Consider the following 25,983-nt stretch of genomic DNA (forward strand, 5'->3'; position numbering starts at 1 on the left):
ACGGGAGTAGTAGGTGGAGTCACTGGCGGAAAATCGAGCATAGGATAGATATTACGACAAGAATTCCATTTATCGTATCTACTCGTAACAAATCCTTAGGAATAAGAATATACCTACCTAATCTTATTTTTTTTTCAATTCTATGAATATTTGCACACACTCCGGAAATAAATAGTGACAGACGAACAGACGGAAAACAAAGTGATATCATAGTAGGTACGGTACCGGCTCTAAAGTCTTAAATCGCCAATCGACACGTGTTGCGCTCGTCTCGAGTAGGTAGTATCTAAGTGCTCTAGGCCTGCTTTAAAAACTCTGGCATAATTTGCATGCTTATGAAGATGTCGCGTTGGTTAGTGGTCGCAAAGCTAGACTGCTGTGCACAAGGTCTCCCGATCTGTTCCTGAGTAAGGCAAAAATTGCTTTCTGGGTTGTGAGAAACTTTCACAGAGCAGACCGAAGTCAGGGAATTGGTGTTACACCCGGGCTGTGCCTCGGAGAGAACGTACACCGATTATGTGCTCAATAGCTGGCCGATCTCCTTAGAGATCAGGCGCCAAGACGTGGCTGACGATCGATCTGTATTCGCCGTTAATATTTTTTAATATTCGTTAAGTATCGTCACTAAAAGTGGCTTTAGACTAAATTACATACTTCAATAGATAGTACCTAGGTACACACGTACCTACCTACCCATAACACAAGTAAGCAGAAATATTGAGAAGGAATTACCTAAACATTAAAAATATTCTTCAAATAATTTCAAGAAAATTGTAAAATAGAAATAGAACACAAAAGAAACAGCCGTGCTTTGTTTCGCCAATCCGTGCCAAAGGGTTTATCTTAATTGTTTGTTTAGTAGGATATCTCAACTATTTGTTTTAACAGCAATAAAAGTTAGGACATTCAACTGTTGACTCTTTAATTGAAGAACAGCGTGGACAAATCAAACACGGCTAAGAAGAGACACGGTAGGTAAACAAATTGAAATGCGTAACACATTTTCAGCGTCCTCCGGATGCAGAGAAGGGTTCATCGTATCGCGCACAGCGGTCGCGCAGGCCCTTTGCAAGCCCGCCCGCGCCCTGTCGACACTGGGCGGAAAACCTTCTGTAGCTGATAGCAGACAGTCGCGCACCGCTCGCTACCACCGCTACACTCATCGATCGGTTATACCACTGATATTGTGTTGCCTAACGCGTTAAAAGGATTTGTGTCGTGCCTGTGAAATTATTAAAACAACACAACATGTCCTTCGACAAAGATGAACTCCGCGATGAGTAAGTATCGTTAACTCATATCTATTCAGAGCAGGTAGGGCTTTCCTTTCAACTTGCAATGACTGTCACTGGTCACAACTTAAACTAGGTGAATCGATGACTGAGTATATCACATCATTAAATGTGGATTTGCCGTCTTATTCGGTGTTAATTAATGGGTCAGAATGTAATTAACTTTGTTACAAATAAGTGATTATATAGGTACTCTGATATTTCAGCCTGTCCAGTTTTTATTGGGACTAAATAGGTAAATAGGCATATAGGTATGATAACGTAAACGAAATATTATGTAGGAAAAGTTGAGGTAACTTTTAATTGTATCCAGTTCTTGTTTATCCCTTAAGTAAGTAGATATGTACTTGCAGTCAAGAATTTGCTACGTAGGTACGAAGCAAAATAAGAAGGTGGAGCTTATGTTGAAAGCGAGAATCTGAGACAGCTTTGTAGATTGTTGCTTCAGCACCTTACGATACAACTAGGATGCATTTTATGATTGACTAACTAAATACAAACTAAAACATTGTGGAAAATATGTTAAACTTCTGACATAACACAGTAACAGCTAGCTTTTATTAATTTTTTCACTTCACATTAGAGTTAAGTTGTGACAGAAAATAAAGAAATCACATAATGTACATTAACGGGGAATGGATAGTTTGGTATGATCAATGACAGTAACTGTGAAGTCGGAAAATGTTTTGTTAACAAGCGTGTTTTTATTGATTGTAAACATTATTAATTAACGAGCAGGTATCACGTAAGTACACACCGAGAGCTAGCATAGAATACTAAGTGAATCTTACCTACTCGTATAGGTAATTGGGTCATTATTGCTGTAAACATCGTGACGTTATAAATTATAAAAAAATATCGTAGAAGGAATGGGGAAAATAGGTACATAAAAATTGTATTAGAGAACGATTATGTTATATGATTACCTATTCTGTTTTATATACTAGGTACATTACACTCAGCAATAAACAGCTGTTTAAGCTAAGCTAGTTATGTACTTTATCTTATCTACCTTAATGTGATTGCTAATTCCTCGTAGTGAGAAACGTTGTTGCTATGTTTAAGAACTGCAATCATAGGCATCCCGCATCCAGTGAAAGTGATCAAGAGCAACCTTTAGCATTCCTCAATAAATGATATATCTTGAATTATAATTTTCAAAATCGGATCAGGGTCTATACTTGAATTAAAACTAACCAAAATTGGACCTCTGAGATTAGCGCGTAACTTAACAATCTCATTAACCTCATGATGTTAATAGGTACTTAGCTTACACATTTCACATAGTTTTTCTACCCAATCGATATACTTATTTGGTTCTACACATAGTGGAGAGTTAAAAGCCACCCTTCAGCCTTGAGCCTTTGTATTTGAAAGTGTTTTTAAAATCGAACTCGGCAATAAATCATTAAATAGTTTCGATCTACTAACAGCTGCTCGTTCGAACTCTGCTGGTGTTGGCTGGTGTACATACTTTATGTGTCACGAATACGATGTCCATATTGGTAGATAAAAGTTTGAAGGTTTGTGGGATTTAGGGTTGAATATCATAAGAATTTTCAAGAACTTGGAAGTTTAATGATGATTCAAGTAAGTAACGAAGGGGATCTTCTAGATAGTAGCGGCAATTTAAAATCGAGGCGATCTACGCCAATTAGAACAAATTTGATCGTGATAGCGATGCGTAGGCAACATGCGTACAGATAGGTACGGCTTGCGATTTGCGATTGGATTGCTTATACGCGATAGATAAGTACCTAATACCTAGGTACGCACCTTAGATTGTTAGTTAATCCGTGACTGGGGTCCGTTTCAGGATTAAGTTGCTATCTGGTGACTAAGGTTTTATAGTCTTTGCTAAGTACTTGCCTGGTTTACAGTCTGCATAAAGTGTGTAGAAATTATTGATTTACTAGACAGGTGCATAAGTATGTATGTACTTAAGTCATTCGTTGGTAGTTTGGTCTTACTGAAAAAAACTTAAACCGACGTTTATCACGTGTTTTAGAAAAAAAATTACCTATGTACAGAATTTTCCTTAAACACGTGACTAATTGTGTTTTTTTTGTAGAAATACCAATAATGTTTATTGTTTCCATAGTGTACATATACAAGTAATATACCTACCTACCTAATATACCTAATCATCCTTTAATATTTAATAATATCAACATTAACCGTATTCAGGGTCAGAGATGGTTCTACTTTTAAAATAATAGTTGTTTGTGAAAAAAAGATGTGTCTCATTGTAGTAATAATCATAATAGCACATAGCGTCTCTAGATTGTCCCTTTGATACGATACGGCACACCTGTCCCAAGTCTCAACAGCTGGCATATTTGCAAAGAGGGAACAGCTGTTGTATAATTCGACCCTATTTTAAGGCCTAAAATATATCTAATTTTGTACATACATGAAGTTGACAGTAACATGCAGGAAAGGAAATAATATTGTCAGGAAGGAAAAAAAATCACAAAAACTTGCCATGGTTCGATGTGGTGCGGCAAAATATCCAAACTAGGAGGTCCTTATTAACTGTATCAGCTAATTAATGCCTATCTGAAGTTAGGATAAATGCCCCAATTTCTGTAAACATTAGTTCCAAAACTGAACGTGGGATTTACCACTATTGACATGAATGTACGCCAAAACATGTGGTACGTCACGTTTGCAAATTGTTTCTAATGATGTCATCGGGGAGCTCGGAGAATGGGCTATGATGACATTTCGTAAATGTTTGTGTAAATATTATTTTGTTTACTTAATACTTATGAACATTGTTTCATTTAATTTTAAATCTAAAGCCATAATAAGGCTAAGCCTCTATTTTAAAAAGCGACCTTGTGGGGTTTTAATTACTTGAATTAATTAGACGAATCTAACTGATCACGCTATCTAACTGATCATATAGTAGTCCTGACAGTACTGTCGAGTGATTAGGTTCTATCCTAGTCATCAGTTTTAATTTGCTGAATTGCATTACTTCCGAGATCAATTTAATAAAAGCGTGCAACTCATTTCCTTCACTAGGAATTATTAAATTCACTGAAGCAGTGACATAAATTATTATTCATGATACATCGAGGCATTGCTTTGAGTGCAGATGCCGTATTATTGTGACCATACTCAATGGATCGTTTTATTTAGCGTTAAGTTTTTTTTGTACATGTAGTCGAGTATCGCAGAGTCATGTAATAAAAGTTTTCGTGGATTCCCCGACCGCTTTATGCGAACGGTCCAGTCAGTGAGGCAGCGAGTCGACTATTCGCGTTTGCAAAGTCGATCAAACAATACGTAGTTACAGTGCGGCTCGCGTTACGTTCTCGTGTGCTTTTCGTAATTTCCAGTGTTGGTAAATTGTGTGCTTTAAATTAATTATCAAAAGGTAAGAACATAATTTGATATAATCAATTTGTTAGAATATTTTATAAGTTTTTTGACTATACCTGGAACCGACATTTTTCATTTCAAAAACTAGAATTAATTAAAGTTAAATATTTAATCGTCTTATCCCTATTTCGAATAAAATTATATTGTTATAAGTTGTAATTGATAGTTAATTGTATTTCTGATATAATTTTTGTGTTAAGTAAGGTCTAATAGTTAAGTGTTTCATCGATTCGTTACATTACAGATAGGTTGCCTCTCAAACATCGATTAGTTGCTAACCTTGATTAAATTGTTTGCAAACAGATTGTATCAACGTAGTTTATTATCGCTAAGCTGAAAAATAACTGGTGATAACCTTTTGATATGTACCGAATCAGAAAACAAATTAACGGTGATGTAATTTTCAAAGTAAGCCGAGGAAAGTAATCCAAGAGCATATCTTTTGTGTGTTCAACATTTTTTTGTTTCTATACTAAGGTTCAAGGAATATACAGCAGAAGATGCCGTGTAACTGTAAGGTGGAAGAGTCGAGTGCATCATCACCACATCAGAACGGATGCGAGATGAGCGCTCGGAGCGCGCCAGGCCAGAATGGCCACAGCGCTCATCGGAAACTGTTCCAAGATAATGGTCGGGAAGAAGTAAGGGACAGCAACGGTGACGAACCAGTAGACCGAGATACTGTTAGGTTGTAACTTGTTAAATTATTATTACATTTTCAGCAAAATTATTACGGTTTTTACCATCCTCCCGATAATGATGTATTTCGGTCCATAATACAATGGTGAATATGCTGACCATACTTTTATTACCTGTTCTGTTTCCTCTCTTTCAATTTGAGTATCACGTTGACGATCACACGACGAAATGTTTTGTGATCCAACAATCAACTCCACCCCTAAATTTCATTTAGTTTTTCGAGTTTGTTATTTGGTTGTTCGAGCGGGTTTGTTTCTTCCTTATGTTTAGCTTTCGTCCATCCTTTGTAAAACCATAATTACGACCCAAACATCAGACTGTTGAATTGAATAAACCAAGGCTACACGAAAAAGGGAAAGTTTATAACAAAAGCATGTTTACATAATGAAAATTAATTCCCCTCCGAAACCGCAGACATTGTAAAAACAGGGAAAAATATAGTCGGGTTCGCGTTGTTAAATAAACTTACCTAGTGATGGGCGAGTGCTATTCCTTTCTTATAATAAGTTCTTATGTTTGACCTTTTCTTGGCAGGTACCCCGATGGCACAGTGCGCCTACGAAACCCGAACATCGAGCTAATGGACCAAGACATATTATACCACTTGGCACTCGGTAGCGGCTCTCACGATCTCGTTGAAATGTTCGGAGATGTTAAGGTACTTGTTATTTCAGAAGTATTTCTGGGAAATTAACTTTATCTGTTTAGAGATAACCACCCAATTCCGGGGAATATACGAGAATAGCAATTTTCCCTTTATGTCCAGAATCCCATTTTTACACAATATGAGTTTATTTAATGTTTACCGATGTTTGTGAATTGTGTGTGCAGTTTGTATGCATGGGAGGTACCCCGAAGCGGATGGAGCAATTCGCGTACACGATCATGGCGGAGATTGGACACAAGCTGCCGTGCGGGACCACTCTGCAGGACATCAGCCAGTTCTCCTACAGATACTCTATGTACAAAGTGGGGCCTGTTCTCTGTATCAGTGTGAGTAAAGCTCATTTCAATAATCACCATTAATTTTATATTTTCCATGGGAAAAAGAAAAGCATGGTATGTAAACAATCTCCCATAAAATCTGGAATTTCCTATTATTCTTTAATTTGATAAAATAATATACATATTTTGGTTGACCTGCCAGATACAGGTTTATTGAAAGTCTTATCAAATATTTCAGAGCTTACTTTTCTACCACCTGGATATATTCAAGCGTGACGCGTTCATGCAAAAAGCTAATGGCGGTTTATTGATTAATGCGGTACAGTCACGATGAGTGGCCAGAATAGCGACATTCGGTGATTGATTATCATCACTGGACAAATACAAATCTTTGTTGTTACCCATCTGGTTATTCATCATATAAAAGAGTCGATATAAAGTAAGAGCTTAAAATATGTAGATTCGCTTAATGAAACTATAAGCTAGAATTCAGTTTATTAGGCACGATACACTGAATCAGTTCCAAATTCAATTGTTACGTGACACAAAGGTTGATCAGTAGATTCAATACAACTGACCTACCTTCTATTGATTATGTTACGTGGTACCACGTACATAGGTATGCATTCGGTATCACCGGCTCGTTATTAGTTACGCTTGGACCAAGCTAATCTAATTACTTACTAATAATCTGCGATCAACACGGGTAATTAATACTACTATTATGTGTACTCCTTGTACGTACGTCCGCAGCGATCCACGTGCATAGTGCCTCGTGACTATCTCGTGAGATACAAGTCCGGATTAAACAAGAGTAGGGCTGTTACGATAATATTGCTTACAGAAACTGTTTTTAAAAGTAATGAATTATGGCGACCTTGAATGACGACTAATGATGTTATGTTGCATGACACCTTTGTTTTCCTCGGAATGTTAGCTTAAAGTGTAACCAAGCGCACCCACATATGGCCTGTAGATAAATGTTTGGGGCAAGCCCGTATATATGCTCAGCGGTCGCGCTTCCGACCACAAGCGTGTGCAAGAATTAGAGTAGTATTCGATTGTAATCTAAACTATCGATCGTGCAATTTGACATTGTTCTTTCGAAAGTGTGTAGGTGTACCTACCAATGGAGAGAACTATCTAAGGTCATGGATAGCAAGTGTCGCAACACAATAGCAATTATTTTGTGCTGGTGTGCACGCCCGGGTGCCTGAGTATCCAGTTTCCATATGGTGGAGTGTCGTATTGCCAGCCATAATAAGAGTATAAAAACTGACCAAGAATTTTAAGAGGTCTCCATAATGTCAGACAAAGCAATTAATTTTTAGCGACATTCTGACATTTCTGCCTTGACAACCTTGAATAAAACATGTATCAAATGCGACAGTTTCAATTGAGATAAATTATTATTTTCATAAAAGTTTCTTCTAACAGCAGTTACATTTTGATGTAGGCAAAATACTAAATAATCAACAAATTGAACATACATATTTTATTGAATAAGACTTTTTCGTCGAACATATTGATGTTGTTATATTTGTTGCGAACCATACTTTGACATAAATGCGGTGTGTATCTACTTGTTTAACTTAAATAAAATTGTACTTCCTCTATCAGTTAAAAAGACTGTGAGTCTAGAATAACGTCAGTTAGTCATTAATTCACACCTCATTACATTTATAAGGTAATGTCCTTTTAACTGGACCTTGTAAAAAGGCCATTTTCTATCATTTTCACATTAGCACCGTCTTCACGATAGTATTTATATATAATTTATATCAATTGACTTTAAGCGGTAGCGTATTTGTATTTTGAACTGAGTAATACATTTGTATTTTATATCGGAATTCGTTGGAAAACCTGTTAGCTGTAACCTTAAGCATTTAAGCCGTTTAATAATACCGAAAATTTATAAAATTTGAGTCAAAGAGGATAAAAATATGTTCCTCGATAGCTCGATGTTGATGCATTCAGTGCGTGGGACTTAATAACTGCATAGCGTAGGTATGTGATGTTCTCTGCTAAACACGAGTTGCAGCGCGGAAACGTTGATTTCCCTCGCAAATGGATCGATTAGTCCGCCCGGTAGCCCCGTAGGTAGCCGTTTAAATTAGTACGGGTGGTCCCCATGACTGGCTATTTGCAAGCCATGCGTTCTCGCATTAGTATTAAAACTCGTGCAATTTCCGGACGTGGCTCTTAATGTATGACGGTTTATTGTTAACTGTGATAATAATTTTATTGCTAAAAACGTTTCGGATGTGGTTTGAATTGAAAGCCAGCATTGTTAGGCGATGACCGACGACCTTTCTTTACAACTAAGTATGTAAGATGGACGATTGAAAATAACATTGTATGATTTATAAAAGTATTCCAGGAAAATGGTTTAAAGGTTTTCACAGGATAAATCCATGCGTTTTAATAATAAAACTATGTTCGAAGTCCTATGTTCATTTTAATTCAATTATACTATCTATGAGGTAATCAAAATCTCTTCGTTTTGATTTCAGCCACTACAATGTGGCTGAAACCAATAAAGCGGCGGGCAATATCAAAATATCACAATTTTGATTAGTTTGATAGGTTTATCCTCATAATATGTTCCGATGCACGAAATGGATTTTATGTAACGGCATCGAGTTTTAATGTTCCACTTTTCTAGGCTTTAGACGTAACCTACAGACTGACAAGTAAATAAATATCGAATGGATTTTGATGAATATTTTTGATGGGTACTAAAACCTAATTCGGATATCTATCTGTACTACGAAAACCATGTTAAACAATTCTTATTTAGATTTTCTAGACAGCGTATATTATTTCCTACTAAATAAATGAATGTTTATGCGTGCAGCACGGAATGGGTATACCGTCAGTGGGCATCCTGCTTCACGAGGTGATCAAGCTGATGTACCACGCGAAGGTCCGGGATCCCGTGTTCTTCAGGATCGGCACGTGCGGCGGCATCGGCTACGAGGGCGGTACTGTCGTCATCTCCGAGGAGGCCGTTGATGGCGCCCTCAGGAATGTTCTAGAACTGGTACGTTGTTAAAAAACATTAGGTGAAATCAAGCGTTTTTTCAAGTTTTTGCCAGTTTTGCAGCAGTGCATTATAATGTATTGTTCTCAGCCAGATAAGTATTGCGTAGGTAATTGTTTCCTCAAGAGCACTTGAAATTAATTTAAGTAGAGCCCTCCATAAATTCCGAGTATTCCAGTGAAATGTGTGCTAATATTAGAAATTATGTGATCATATCACGTAGGCCTAGAAGTAGCCTAGGTACTCAATTATATAATAATGTACCTAATCATGGTAAGTAGGCTCTTCAAATGTCTACATGGAAATATGGCTATGTGATGAGTACGGAATATTCGCTAAATACTTCTGACTGTATGTCTTGCAGACGGTACTGGGCAAGAATATCCAAAGGCCCGCCAAGTTGGACAAGCGGCTTGCGCGCGAGTTGAAGGGGCTGGCCGATCCCGAAGACCCGTACGACACTGTCACCGGGAAGACTATGTGCACATACGATTTCTACGAAGGTACTTACCCTAAACTCCTAACTCCTTTGAAACGAGAATTATGTTCTGTCTGGTACCTATATTTTCTATGTATTTGAAGTGTTTAGATATCGAATCACGTTGTGATCGCTACAGTTATTGAATTTATTAATGAGTTTCATAAAGGTGAACTTATCGCTGAATTGTTTTTATTTTCAAGGATAAACAGCGGTCCGCGTTATTTACACGATGATAACAAAATTACATCACAGACTTAAGACCCCTGTGATACTTATATCTCTTCAGAGCACGTGGTAGTATTTGTTTATTTACCGATATGGTCCTCAAACTATGTTCGGTCAGATTAATTGAAAAACAATTAACATGCCAGCCACTTTACAGATAGGCTAGCTGTTTCTGGGCATGTCATTCTCGTTGTACAATTAGGTAAATAAATTTTATGCTGATTGAAAAGGTCAATGTCACGCGAAGGGCGTCTTTAAAGCTGAAAATAGGTACAGTTCATTTGCGCGCAATAAGCAGATAGTTCTCGATTATTATGAATATTTCGTATTATAGATCGAAGTGTTTCCTACCAAACAATTGCGTCATTGTGGATTGTTATCAGGCCAGGGTCGGCTGGACGGAGCGTTCTGCGACTTCACAGAAGCTGACAAGATGGAGTACTTGGAAAGCATTCACAAGTCAGGCGTCGTCAACATTGAAATGGAGTCGCTCGCGTTCGCTGCGCTGACGCATCACGCGGGCATTAAGGCAGCGGTTATCTGTGTCACACTGCTAGATAGGCTGAGGGGAGATCAGGTAAATAACTTTAACCTTGAAGTGAACTTTGGTTAGATATATTCTTATTTCTGTATCTATTACTTACATGTACCTAATATGTGATTACAGGTATTAGCTCCCAAGGAAGTTTTAGATGAGTGGCAGCAAAGACCAACAAAGCTGGTTTGCCGTTATATCAAAAGGTAATTAACATTTCTATGATTCTTTAATTGCTTTAATCTTGCATTTTTGCAGGACTGCAATTAACAGTGTAAAAAGGAATTGAGAGAATTTGTGTTGCTTATTAAACCACCAGTAGGTAAACGTTTAATGTAATGGTTTGCAGATATCTTCAGATGAAGGGGCGCCTGTCCCTGGACGGGCATGGGTCGATTGCAGTGAAGAGCCCTCGCCGGTTCAAGCTGGTGCAGCAGGAGTCGGAGAACTACGACTAAGCGAGGCCGCGGTACTGCCCACCGTGGAGTCTTGTCGCACTGACCATATTGGGCTTGCACTGGTTTTAGCCATCTGTGCCGATCGCTCAAATCTTTATTATTTTTGAATTAGTTTCTATTTTATATTTTTATTACTCCGCATCTTCAAAAACATATATTTTTTCGACTACCTTTTGAAAGTTTACGAAAAAATCTGGATATTTTAGGAATGATCGCTTTTGTCAAAAAGTTTAGACTTGTGCAAAACATTGTAAAATATTAAAGTCGAGGTAGTACAGAACCGCTTCATAAAAAATAAAAGCATAAAGAAAGTTAAATCCACATCACACTGCCAAAATGTATCTAGCTGGATCAGAAGTGACATAGGCGTATAGGCATTATTCTGCACCCCGACAATTTCTTGACTGTTATACCTACTTCGCTAAATTGTGGAATCTAAGTCTGGTAATCTACTAATTTATGAAATTTTTGACTTGCTGAACGAAAACGAAATGTAGTAGAATGTATATAGCGATCAATTGTGGCGAGACCGGCGTATACCTAAGTATATTATTATTATAATGGATTTATTTATTATGCATGTTATGATATATTTAACTTTAATAAATACTCTTTGTGTTGACGGTATTATATTGTTAGTTGGTAATTTAACAAAGAATAAAATATTATGCCGATGTAAAAACTAAGTGTGTGGTAGAGTTGCCAGGTTGACACGATAGGTACTTGGATTGGAATATAAGTGTGTATTATAATCGTGTGATGGGAAAGAATCGAAATAACTTTTCGTAATTTAAAAATGAAAAACGTTAGGCGAAATATTTCGTCATAATATTACGTGTTCAAATTGTTGCACAATTTGGCGTAGTGCATATGCATGAAAAACAAAATAAGTTAACATAAATCGTCTGATATCGGGTGTGTCGTACCTAATCACATACCTATAAATGCTATCACATAATTACTTTATGGTATTCTATGGCGAATCGTAAAAAAAATAAGCTAATTAAATCCACTCAGTGCTTTAGCCGAAGGAGTCATTTTTCGTTTTCATAATTTACAACATCATGTGTAAAGCAGAAATACAGTGAGAGTATCGAATGTTTTGACCAGTTGACAGCTGTCAGTTTTCAAGAGAGAATTTCCGTTGTTTGTAATGACTGACTCTTAGGTATATAGTGTTCTAATTCTCGCACATTTTTATTCTATTTACTTTGTTTGAAACAATTTTTTACGTATTTTATTTTTTCTTTGTGCAAATCGCCATATACTAACCAGTATATTAACGTATTTAATTTAATGTGATTAGGTACGACACCCGATATAAGTTTTCTGCCAATCTACTGTTGTTCTAATCTTTTATCGACTTATACTTACGAGAAAATCCATGTTTTTTGTTGAGTATACTTACCTATATAAGAGCCAATGCACGGCGTGAATCTAAGTGTGTTGCTATGATTGCGCGATATTATAAAGCTAGGTACAATTGTACAATTAGATGTTCGTTTGGTTATGTTGTTGCACAAACTGTATTAGCGACAATTGTGATAATATTTGGCAGTAGTGTTAAATTTAAGGACCACGACAAACGTTCTGATTATTTGATGGTGACGTTTGTTTTAAGGAGACATCTCCTTCATTGTCATAGAAATGCTAAGCTTTTGAAGTTTGAACACATATCTACTTACATCGAAGGAACACTTAAAAACATTCATCATAACAGCCTTTCAGTGACGGTATTTCCTCTCGGTTGGTCGAACAACACTATGTTTGTATTGGCGATTTGTTGGTGAATGGCTTTTAACATCATTTCGTGCCAACAGTTGTCAATTGTTTTGATGCCGGTGTGCATGTTCGAGCCGGGAGATCCAGAAATGTAGGCTGTTAGGTAGGTAAAGATGAAAATGCAAGAGTTTCTCAGTTTCCTTGTAATGCCCATCGCCATCAGAAAATCGTACGTTTGTTCCATTGATTTAATGTGCTTCCACGAATGGTTATTGTTGATATATATGCACGAAGCGTTGTCAACATATTGCTTTATATGTTACAAAATATAAGTATAGTATAAGATATTCCAGTTATATACGTTGACGTAGTTTTCATATTATAAGACATCTGATAATAAGAATGTTAATCATTGAAATTAAATAGATAATCTTATATCTAATGGATTTGAAAGTAACTATTACAAAAAATATTTATTATGAAAAATGACCAAATCTAATCTCAGACCGATAGATTATCAAAATGGGAAAATGGCACAACAGCTCGTGTGCTACGCTATACAACAATGGCAAGCCAGTTAGTTATGATAGTAGGTAATAAGGCCAATGCTACGATATCATTTAGTTTATAATATATAATAGTCCTAATTATATCTAATGTTAAAATATGTTATTGTATTACATATTGTGTAATAATATACAAACGTAGTGAAATTTAAAGAAAACTTTTGTTAACTATTTCAAATTAAAACATATCTTATTATATCTATCTTTGAGAATTCTTTTATCATCATGTTTTAAACTGCCTCTTTTAATAACTTATCATCGAAATATGCTTCTTAGGTGTTATTATATACTACTACTGTAACTTTTACAATTTAAACTTCTACAACAATGTCTAAATATTTACTCTCTTATTATGAATTTCCAATGAGGTTCATTACTTATTTATCCTACTCAGTGTGTTATATTATGAGGTGTTTACTAAGTATTTAACTAGATTTAAATATTTTTAAACGTGTACACATAGGCTTTGTTGTGTAATAACTATAGGGCACTGTTACTAGATATTAATGAATTATCGGCCACAATACGAAGTGTTGTTCAATCCATATCCTTGTGGCATGTCGTAAAGCCCATCTATATATCTAAACCTTATATCATAACGAATAAAACAGTTTATGTACCTATATTTTTGTAAAATAAATATATAGGAATAACCCAGTTAATTTAAATCACAGTTTTATTGTGTCTAATTAATTCAAGTTTTTAATACTGTGTCTTATGTTATTGGATACCTATTTAATTATCTGTTCATAAAACTTATCTACACCATACATCTCCCATAGGTACCTCTGTTATTTGATTGGCTCTAAAAATCACAAAATTAGTAAGTGGCCCAGTGACAAAATGGCTTTTTGGTCTAGTTATTGCCTTATAACAAGTATGGTACTTTGCTTGGCCAGTAGCCAGTAGTTTCAAAAAATCTAAACATCCAGTCAGACGGTAGCAGCAAACCCTTCTCATAATGTGTATGTTTGTAGAATAAATCGTTGTTTCATGGCCTTTACATATTGCTGATATTGATGAATCTTTATCAACAAAGCTATTGTTGCGAGATAAACTGTAATTGTTGCCATTTTAAGAGCTGATGTGTACGAGAGTGGGTGATTATTAGGCGATGGGAAAATAAACACTGCTGCATGTTCATCTAGATTTATCTCATAATGGTACGCTTACCTATTTATTTACAATAAAATATCGATTAAGTTAACATATTAATGACAGTGAGGCTATATGTATTAAGGATTTCGTGTACAGTGAAAAATGGCACCAGAATCGTATAAGTACATACTGAGATAACAACGACGATTTCCTTTCCCTTTAACTTATTTTTTGTAACAAGATTGTGGTGTAATAACTATATGCCTTAGTTAAAGTACTCGCACGTAAGTAAAGTCAATTGACTGATGAAGGTAACACACTGTATTTAATAGATAGTCTATGCCTTTGAAGTACAACACTTTATCATTCATTTAATTGAAATACAAGAACATTATCTATTTGACCAAATATGAGTGCTAGGACAGCGAGGAATACATATTATGTAGTTAATTTAATTTATTTAAACATGGGAACGTCTGATTGCAGTCTATTTAACAAGTTAAAGGTACTAATGTGGAATATATGGATTTGCATTATATTTAATCATTCAGTCTTTATAATACATAGTAAACTGTTAAAATGTACTTTATTGTTGGTTATTCGTATAGTTATGACATTTGATGTAAGTACTTAATTAAATGAGCAAGTAAGTTACGTGTGCCTTTATTTTAGAATAAGACCAGAGGAGTGAGTATTATCTATGTGAGCTGTAGGAACTTCATGAGCGCGTCGTGGATGAGGCGCGGGCTGGCGTCGCCGTCCGCCGTGTAGCGCACGCCGCGCAGCGCGCCGTCCTCGTTGCGCACCACGCCGTATTCTCCCACGATGAAGCCGTCCGGGGTTCTCTCTTCCACCCTGTACTTCTTGAACTGACGACCCTCCAGAACATAGCCCACTTTGCAGGTGTCCTGTTTGCACTTTTCAGTGGTTGTATCAGGTTGAACGCCATGACTCCGACCATCGGTCAGAACACTGATTTTTTCGTCTACTTCATAATTCTTCTCAGGCTGATGCTCAACTGTGGTACCTTGCTGAAATGTATTAGTCACAGTGCTTATGGGGGTCGTGTTTATAGTGTTGCTTCCGAATGGGCGCTGAGGTGTTTGCCACGGCGAGTAGTTCGGAGCAATACTGGAAGGAAGATTTTGTTCAAGGTGTAAAGAAGCAGGTTCACTGTAAAACTTGGATGGTTCACTATAAACTTTTGCTGGTTCACTGTACACTTTGGCCGGTTCGCTGTAGATTTTGGCTGGCTCACTGTAAATTTTGGCCGGTTCACTATAAAATTTGGCTGGTTCACTATACACTTGAGCTGGTTGACTATAGATTTTAGGAGAATCGTAAAACTGCTTAGGCTCGGATATTAATTGGCTCGATGCGTACGACGAACTAGGTTCATTACCAGTATTAGGTGGTTTCGAAGTATCATGTACTATATTAAAACTTACAGTGGTCAATCTCTGATTATTTCGTCTGTCATTCTGGGGTCTATTGTTCAGACCTTGAACGTTATTAGGAGGTCGCACTGGTAGCATCGTTGCGGTCGGTGAATGATTTTCGATCTCTTCGTTATATTTCGCAAATTCAATTGACTTTATAGAGGGTTCGGCTACAGAGTCGTCCGTGTGGTAGTTTTTAGAAGGAAACCCGCCAATACGCATTAGTTCTTCAAGATCTCTATTGCCTTTAGTATCGCTTTCTAGGTTTGATGAAGTTGTATTACGTACATACTGACTATTATCTTCCGTTCGGAGCTTTGTTTTTGGATGTAACATTTCATCCGTCATATTATTTTGATGGTTTTGAAAATAAACTGAATCCGAAGGATTCCTTTCTGGATACCGAAATCTGTCGATTGATTTTTGTTCTTGAAATTTGTTAGCATCGGCTGTCGATGGAACTTTCCTGGCAAGAGGTACGTCCGGGATTTCTTCATCAAATTTATCTATTCTTGCCGATAATTCGTCTTCGTTATGATGGCCCTTAACCATCAATTCGAATGGGTGCACTGGGTCTGCACTGTGGTCTCTTGATTCTTTCTTAGCATTTAATTGTTTAATATATTCTATATTAGCTCCTATTAAATTTGGCGGGACTTCAGTTGATCTGGTTAAGGCCATTCCTTCAGCTTTAGGCATTATGGTTGAATGTTGTACATCTATTGGAAATACTTTGGATGGATCATTTTTTTCTCGATCTGTCATAGCATCAGTAGGCCTGTGCAGTGATTTCCCTCTACTGCGTCCAACAGCCACTGATGACGTTATTCTTACTGAAATAACCTTCTCGTCTGAGGAGTCAGGTGAATCATCATAACTTGGTAATTTCGGTGAATTGCTCATAGATCCTTGATCGACGCCGATGACGCCCAAATCGTATTGATTTGCTACCGGAAATGACGCCGTGAAATTTTGTAAGATCTGGAAATAAAACAAATAATATTTAAGTTAGCTTAGATATCAATATTACATACGTGCATTTGGCATACTACGTACTATATTAGGCATTTATCTATCTACTCAAGAAGATCTTTTTGAGAGAACGTAATAGCTAGTTAAGTTTAATGGTATTCTAGATTATGTCATATCGGATATGTTCAACTTCGAGATCAAGCAATTATCTTATAAATACCTATTAAAGCTCTGCTTGTGACATTGACGACTGGAATGAAGGCCGGACTAAGGTCCGAATATCTAGCCATAGAATGTATTTAAAAGATAATTATGAATACTAGAAACATTAATTAATTTTGGAGTAATAACTTTATTACGTTATATATGAAGGCACAAACCGTAACGCATCTATCACATTCCGCTCTACAAATTGCATAGAGGAATGTGGGCTGGAAAAATGTTGTTTACATCAAGGTAAATGAATCTGTAGATAATATACGATATGAATAAACCAGACAGCTACCTGCACGACTTGCTGTCACGGACAATCTATCTATGGTTACAGATATCTCAGTAATAGGAAAAAGAAATAATACATACATTGACCATTTAGGAGTTTAATCTATGCAACGCATTTTTTGTAACCGTAGCAGGAAAGTTTATTAGCAATTCTTAAGTTCTTGTAAATAAAACCATTTCTAGGCCATTGTGAAATCGGAATAGCAAACTCCTACTTAGGTATACACCGTGACATTTTAGTCGTCTTACAACGGCAGCCCACTTCATGTATCCAATGACTAGAACACGTTCATTAAGAAAATATATATATTTATGACATTTGAATAATTCAAAAATAAAAATAAATTCATTATTATGACGCATGACATAGATTTTAAAAACACCCTGTAGTGAGCGCGGCCCGAGTCTTTATCAATGGAGCGGCGCGGCGCGGCGCGGCGCGGCGTATTTATCAAAGTTCATTCACCCTAGCGCAAAATAAGAAACTTATTTTGCGCTAGGGTGAATGAACTTTGATAAAGACTTACTATTGCAATCTTAATGTTCTCATTATGTAGCAGTTTGTAAACTTGCACTCTTACTTAACTTGTAACACTTAATTCCAATTCTTCCTTCATACTTTTACGGGCTTAGGACCGTCAGAAACATTTTTCGTAATAAAACCAAAACAAAGTGATGTAAGTTGACAATGACGTACCTATTATCAGGCCTCAGTCACTCTCTGTACTCGCGAGCGATAAATGCCTACCGCTCGCTGGGTTACCGGTAGCCCCACGCGGCTCAGGGCGCACAACAGTCACACGCGCCGCGCGCGCTCCAATATTATTATTTTTATTTCGTGCGGGTTGATCACTCCTCGGTTCCGTAACATTATTAGATTGTTAGGCGCAGCGTACAATCTTCTTGCTTCCCTTAAATTGTCACCAGCTATTGCGTGCACGCGTACCATTTGTAGGTACTCGATATTCGAGTAGCGACGGTTCCTATCACTCATCATGCAAGACGTATACCCTATTCACTCGTAGCGATCGCGAACAACACTTGATTACCGGTAGTGCGCGCACACTTCCACTTGCGGTGTTCGGACGGCAACTGAGCCACAGAATGACCTTTAAAACCAATTTTTAAGTAAAAGGCGGCATTTATCAAAGTCCACGTGGACTCTTTGAAAAGTGCCGTCGTCGTCTTTGGCGGTGCCGTCGTGCCGCTCGTGGAATGAATCTCATTGGATGACAGTCCACGTGGACTGTGCTAGATTGGCTTACGATATTTTGTCTCGTAAAAAATGGAGATGGAACGATCACTCGACTCGAGCGCTGGGAAGGTACTACTTTCTACCGTTTGATACGTAAACATTATTAATAGGATGTTTCTTATTTCTAATGTATTATTTATTTTTCTTTGCACCTATTATCTTAATTAATGCTATAAAATTAATAATCATGTCTAGTGGTATTTTATGTCGGATACATTCAGTGGACCACCTTTGTAAGACGACTAAAAAGTCGCGGTGTATTTATGTATCTTTTTGCGTAAGGGGATAAAACGACATTTAAAGTCGTTAAAGATTGTTGCCGCCTGTTTACAATTCATTAATCCCACTTGAGTTTATATTATTTATTCTGTATTGTTTTCTTCATATTAAAACCAGATCCACATATTTCGTAGGTCAGCGTGTCTTGGAACTCTTGGAACTTTTTATTTTGTCATATGTAGCTAGTTCCGTGTCCATACGTCATGAGAGCGAGTATAAACAAAAAATATGTTTTCCTTTCAGTTTATGTCACTAATAAATAGCATAGTAGGTACCTACTACATGAAAATAGAGTATTTTATTTTAATATCTATATTTGATCTGTGTTATTAAGAGGTATTTTTATTTAGGTAGTCATAGACACAGTGGTGGCAATTTAGGTAGATTTTGGGAAAACCCTGACGCTAGGATTCTAGAGGTTGTAGGTAATATTTTTAAACAAATAACAATTAATATGTTAATTTTAGTCAAAATACATAAGTATCATTTAGGATTTTCACTGACTCACTTAAATGTGCGAAAGAGAAATGTAAGCTTTTTTCCTATTCGGTTTATTCTGGGTATTTACTTAGTAGTCGGGGCATAGTTTACCATATTTCCACAGACAATATTTCAAATAGCCCTGATTCTATAAAAAAAAATTTATTTTTAATATTTGGCTATCAGAGCGAAAAATTATCTAATAATTTAATCTAGCATTGCACATAATTTAAATAAAATAAATAAAGGAAATTGTTTCCTGCCTTCAATAACAAAAATCTATGTCGGTCGACTGTTAAACCGGCTCAAAGTCGGATTAGACAACCCTATTTTTTAAAACATTGGTAGGTACTCTACTTTTTTATGTAGTCGTTTTAAAATATTCATGCATGTTCGTTATAATCTCTAATTAATATTAAATTAATTGTCAGTTAGTATATGAATAATAAGTGATCAGAGCGGAAATTAGTGTCATGAGTGGTGTCTGGTGTCTGGCGGGCGGATGCGAGGACGGCGGCGCGCGCGCAGCAGGCTCACTGTCACTGACCGCGTGGGCGTCCTTGCCGGATAACTAACTAAACCGCTACAGCCACTGGTCTTAGTACCGAGGCCCGACCCGAATCACAGAAGTACTATAGTCACTGATTAAGGACTCGATTAGACCTGAAGATAGATAGGTACGCTGAGAATAATATTTCGTTATTTAAAAAAAAAAAAACATTCAGCAAATAAACAACAGGGACAACTCTGGACAAACTGTTTTATGATATCTAATAGTTACATATAAATTAAACAAGTGTTGGCATAGGTACTATCACATGGACTGCTAGGTACATCACCTGATGGAAAATGGAAATCAATAGAATCTTCAGCTAAGCCAGTTTAACGTTATTAGGTAAGTGGGGCGGTGCCATGTGAAATATGTACCATCTTTGGTGTTACAGATTCTCACAGGCGGTGCCTGAATTTTTCAGGTTCTTCAAATGCCATCAATTAGAAAATTTTATGTACGATTTATTGAACTGATGCATTGTGAACAACAATTTTTTGTTAACTATCTGACCACCCGTAAAAATCTTAAACAGACAAAAAACTGATCTTAAATCCAATGGAATTCATCGACAAAAAGTTGTTGCTTGTCATTACACGAGTGTGAAATGTGTTCAAGATACTTACTTACACACTACATGTTTATTAATGTGACATCGTTATTAATTGACGTTGTATTGAAGTTCATATTACACTTTTTGTTAATAAGGAACCTTTTTAAAATAAGAGCACTAAAATACATATTGAACAATCCATTCTTGGAAATGCCATGCGTCCGGGATCAACATTCGTACAGGTTTATAAAACTTTGTAGAGCAATAAACCTTTCAAAACTTTTTAAATTAAATTCATCTAGTTTTAAATGAAATAATGATAAGTTCATATTGAATATTATTAACAACGGCAAACGCAATAGACGCCCGTGCGGAAACTAAACAAAAATCCGCTGTGAAGAAACATTGTGGCCTTACATTAAATCTAAAAGTGAATTTTTATGAATGTGACCTTTAATAAAAATGCTCTACAAATACAAGTAAGTACAAAATAATTAAGTAATCGATTTTCAATGTTGGTAATTAATATAGGAAAAATGCGAATACCTATACCAGTAAATTGGTGTGCCCGTTATGAGTATTTTATTCAAATGTGCTCGAAGTAGGTGCCTACTTTACAAGACGTCTCAATTAAATCGTAATGACATTTAGGTGCGCAAATGCCGTATGTAGACTAAGAGTATTAATATGAGTAGGTAGGTACCTATCTGACGCATTTAGGAAATACCAGCGTGAGGCGTAATAGTTCCTGTTTATTGTACCTGCCGACATTATTTTTGGTAAAATCTAGTGCGTGCTTAGAAATGAACAAGAATCTTGTGAAAGATATGATAAGAGCCCTTGTTCGAACTGGATAATAAAACCTTTGCTTTGACGTTAGTCGTACCTCCCACTGGATTCTGGATGAACAATTATTACAGTGTATGTAATAAATATAATTATAATATTGATATTAAAATGAAGCAAGTGTAGAGGCATGGGGACAGTGGGTCGTTGGTGGGCGCCACACACGCGCCTGCGCCGTGACAGTGAAAAACGCGAAGGCCACTAACATGTTGTATAAAAACGAAACGCAAACAAGCGCGTTAAGTGTAGCACTGCATTAAATCATAATTAATAGGTACCACTCGAGCAATTTATTTATTATTAATCATAATCACTTAATAGATTTGGTACACACGTATTTTATAACTACTTAGGCATTTTGTGTTAGTGCCTGGCTAACTGGAAGATTATTTAAAAGAAGTTTATGTTAAAAATTTATTGACTCATATTGGAGTTACACAGGGTGGTATAGCTAACATGAGAGTGAATATTCAGTGTAAAGGCCAGCAAATTGTGTTTATGTCTGGAAAAGAAACCATTAAGATAAGCCTATTTAGGTACTTGGCGCTATTAAGGGGTGCATACAGACATTCTACGATAGTAGGATGAGGTAGGATGAGCAGGTGATATTTATTTTATCTCGGTACAAGCATAATTATTTATTAGGGAAAACCTTAGAAAACCTCTGCAATAACTTTGATTTCAGTTAATTAAATATATTCAAAGTACAGCTAACTTCTAGAAGCATGTCAGCGATATCCAACTTCAAGTTCGTGTTTCTGAGAATTTGGAATAATATTAATTGATACCAGGTGCTGTAGTAGCAGCCGTGTGTAATTTGATTAGGCTTCAATTTGCTAACTGCGTTGTAGTTACAGTTAACAAAAGGTGTTACGAAGTACCTACTGAGCAAGTACGTGGGGTTCCGGTATCTATTCTGAGTATTATTTCAAGATAACGAGTTGCTCTTTCAGTTATTCCACATTAACAGAAATGCCCCGCGTTACGTGAAGTCCCTTGTTGCAGTGACGCAGCATCAAAATCAAAGTTTATGTTATTAAGTAGATCCAATTCTGATCATTTTCCTTAGGTAAACCTTTATTTTATGTGAACTAGTTTTAGTTTGATTTTAGCTGATATTTCCTTAAATGCGAAGGTTATTAGATTTGCTAGTAGGTAAGGTATTAACGACATTTTTAACTATGCATCCGCAATCGTACATGAGGCCAGATATAACAAAAAGGATAAGACCTGGATGCATCAAAGAAAAGTTGCAAAGCAAAACCGTTGATATTTATGGACATTCTAAACGCACGCACAGGAAAAACAGCCAGTCGCTAGTTTAACTTGTGCGAACGATTAAGGGCGTTCCTTTAGATAAAAGTGTTCGTCGAAGGCCGCCTACTGTGCCGGACAATGCGCGAATATTACGAGCTAATTGAACGTTTGTGGCAACTGTCGCACCTGCGTCACGTGTCACCTCACAATGCACCGCATATTTATAATACGCAAGGAATCTATTTATCATGTCATTGGAGTATTGACAGAAAGCAATGACTCGGCTGCCCACTCCAATCACAATGTTCAATGTAGAAATACTGCAGATATCGTTGACCTTTATTGTTCTTTGCCGAATAAACGGTGCACTTATGACCCAGTCAGTACCTATAGGCTCATTCTATAAATATGCATTTAACGCTTTTATCAAGATCAACGCTGGGCATAAAACGTATTCAGATAGAAATACCTTGTGGATTTAATGGTTCGCCGAAGTTCCGATGACTAGCTTAGGCTCAGATTTAGTACGTGGCTTCGTGACCTCGCAGCCAGTTTTAGGAACAAAGTATTACAACTTCGCAGATAATAATAGGAGTTGATGAATGTAATTGCAAATTGCAATCGGAAATGTTATTTTGTGATGATAATAATGGAATGGGCAACCAGACAGCTGTTTCCAAGTTAAATGCTGCCATCCTGTTTGTTTGTTTGTGCCTGCATTATTTATTTTGTTTTAACTTATTGTTATTAATGAAACCAACAATAAAATGATCAGGCCAATAAAAATATAATCTGTCCTACGCCTAGGTAATCTACATATAACATTAACCTAAATTAAGTGCCTAATACTTGAATTATTTTTTGTTGTGCAGTGATAAGATGTGAGCTCATAGGGCATTTGTCTGAAAAGAGATTTATTTAGTAATTCTTTGTCTTTATTATCCATATAAGGTCTGCGGACAGTGGACGGGGAGCTGAGCAAACCAGTTCTGATTTACCAGATCGTGCGGTATTTTAAACTCGAATGCAAATAAATTGACCCATGATAAAGAACTTGAGAGCACAAAGAAAAGATGGTGCATACCGATCTGCAAGTATTGTAGTTTACTATTCTTGGCATTGGGCTTTACTTCACGGATATTATTCAGCTGCAGCATTATTTTACGATTGTTTAAAGTAATGCGCTTTATTGAATTTAGTGTGGAGTTGTGGAGACATTGCCTGGTAAAAATCTTATTTGTAAGGATACTGAATAAAACTGACAATATGCGAAAATAATCTGCAGCACAGATTTATTGAATCGATCGTGATCTTCAAACTAAACTAAAGCGGAAACGATGTGAAACTTTAATTCTGATAATTGCAGTTGTGCGTCGATCGTGTGTTAAATTACCCCCACATAGCAATTACCTCTGAAGATTATAGCCTGAAAATCCATATTCTCTGCAGTAGCCTTAATCAATTATGCTCTAAAATATTTTTTAAGCTACGATTTAGGCACCATGATGTAATAAATTGTAATACTGATGATTTCTATAACAAACTTTAAAATTTTATAGTTTTTAAGTAAATAGGTAGACACGAACGCATTTTTTTATAACTCGTATTTTTTATAGGTTAATAACAGACTTGGACTTGTCATTGTAAAGATGTCCTGAAAATTAACTTAATCACTACCTGTCATCTTCACTCACAGGAAGCAGATACGATCGCCATCAGATGGCTTAAACTGATATTATCGAAATAAAATGGAGACGGTAAGACAATATTACGTCCATAAATATAAAGGCACGCCTACCTGATGCCATTTTATAAAAAGACCAGGAAGTGCTCTAGACCCGTTTCGCCCTCAACTGAAACTAAATTAGTTTGCGCCCGCGATCCAGTTTGTTTAAAGATCACTGTGACATTTATCATATGATATGTTTACTTTGAACTTGTAAAGGGCGCTGGTGCACCCAGCTGTTGCTAGGGACGGCGAGGCTTCTATGCTCATTCGCTAAACTAGTCTTGACAGTGTAAGCATAGATACCTGAGCTAATTCATATTCATTCAAGTTCAACATTTTACTCTTTGTGATCGCTGGCATTCGGTGAGGAATTATAGGCATGATCACGCTCACATACTTTAGCTTGTTGCATAATGACATAATTTATGTGCACTTGCTTTTAAACAGAACTGAGGTAAGTATTGTAGGTACTAACAATGATGTCTGAATTATATTTTGTGGAGGTAACTACGACTATGTGAATGTATTTAAATGTTATTCATCAACCTTGCTGCAGGGACATGCAATTAAAAATGTAACGAAAGTGTCCGTTAAGTTTTATTGTGCATTATTAAAAGCGAGTTCGCTTTTTTTTATTTCTTGGTTAGAAATTATATTTATAATTGAAATTAAATTAATTAGAATATTGTGAATTTTATATGCAACTCATTAAAATAGCTACACCTACGGGTAACTTCCAGGTATAGTGCATTTGTTATATTTCCATGTGTTTCGATACTATTGGCAAACTAAAAATATACTTAACCAACTTGGTGCCATGCTACGTACCTACTTAATCATCATGAAGTAAAAAACTTTAGAATTATCTAAAGGTTTCCGTTGTCTAATATATCCTGATAAATAGGTTTTATTAAAACTTGAAGTCATAGCTTATTTAGCTTGGCTACGGCGGACTATTCCGGGCCTTTTATGAAAGGATTTTACTTTACATGTATATAGTTCAAGTTGACTAGCCCAAGTTTAAATAGGTACCTTATAGTCAGAACATAAAAGTTTCTGTGGCAATAGACATAAACTTACTGAGAATAACTGAACAGGTAGGTAAGTGAGTAGTAGTTAACTTATTCAATGTATATTATGTACCTTTCGGTTCAAACGAAATCGTTGGTCTATGCGTTTGTTTGTTTACAATGACAAAAGTAACATTATATGATAATGATAGAAGTAAATATGATGTCATACCAGAAGAAAAATCCATAATAAATAGTAAGTCATTTCGTAGCAGGACAACGGCGCACCTTAACTAACACACTAGTTGTTCTACTGTATCGATAATGACATGTCCACTCTGACAGGAATTAGTAACAAACACATCTTATCGTCGGGGACCAAGGGAGGTTAGGGCGAGCACATCGGGCTGTGGCGGGCGCCTCCAGGACTCTGTGCAACACTAAGCGACTTCCTCTGATTCGATTTTCGACACGAAAAAGCGATTCGCTTCTACTACACGAGTGGCCTGCGCGCGCGCCGCGATCAACTACTCCACTCAACAGCACTGGTGACCTTAACAATTAAGAATTTATTTTATTAATGCACTTTCTTATGACGTGTTACGCCGACGGCTCGGGAATATGAATCGGCTTATATCTATGATGAGACAAAGAGAAT

The 25,983-nt window shown here is 36.5% G+C and overlaps 2 protein-coding genes across 4 annotated transcripts; one reads left to right on the forward strand and one right to left on the reverse strand.

Annotated features, from left to right (window-relative positions):
• The first annotated feature begins 1,103 nt into the window (after nucleotides 1–1,103).
• LOC110371675 (uridine phosphorylase 1) lies at nucleotides 1,104–15,108 on the forward strand. 3 transcript variants are annotated; one of them, XM_021328027.3, is made up of 9 exons: nucleotides 4,520–4,677; nucleotides 5,160–5,370; nucleotides 5,916–6,039; nucleotides 6,213–6,374; nucleotides 9,184–9,369; nucleotides 9,734–9,872; nucleotides 10,459–10,652; nucleotides 10,743–10,816; nucleotides 10,960–15,108. In XM_021328027.3, the coding sequence occupies exons 2-9, from the start codon at nucleotides 5,183–5,185 to the stop codon at nucleotides 11,066–11,068; spliced, it is 1,176 nt and encodes a 391-aa protein (XP_021183702.3). In that variant the 5' UTR covers nucleotides 4,520–4,677; nucleotides 5,160–5,182; the 3' UTR covers nucleotides 11,069–15,108. The 3 variants fall into 3 exon arrangements, with proteins under 3 accessions (XP_021183703.1, XP_063893469.1, XP_021183702.3); XM_021328028.3 differs by lacking the exons at nucleotides 4,520–4,677; nucleotides 5,160–5,370 and adding an exon at nucleotides 1,104–1,280; XM_064037399.1 differs by lacking the exon at nucleotides 10,960–15,108 and having other exon boundaries at nucleotides 4,517–4,677; nucleotides 10,743–10,820.
• Nucleotides 14,490–25,910, reverse strand: LOC110371589 (uncharacterized). Its single transcript, XM_021327909.3, has 2 exons — nucleotides 25,558–25,910; nucleotides 14,490–16,874 (listed from the first exon to the last, which is right to left on the reverse strand). Exons 1-2 carry the CDS (start codon nucleotides 25,588–25,590, stop codon nucleotides 15,153–15,155), a joined length of 1,755 nt encoding a protein of 584 aa, XP_021183584.3. The 5' UTR covers nucleotides 25,591–25,910; the 3' UTR covers nucleotides 14,490–15,152.
• Nucleotides 25,911–25,983: the final 73 nt, after the last annotated feature.

The sequence above is a fragment of the Helicoverpa armigera genome, chromosome 13 (genome assembly GCF_030705265.1).
Source record: "Helicoverpa armigera isolate CAAS_96S chromosome 13, ASM3070526v1, whole genome shotgun sequence".
NCBI lineage: Eukaryota > Metazoa > Arthropoda > Insecta > Lepidoptera > Noctuidae > Helicoverpa > Helicoverpa armigera.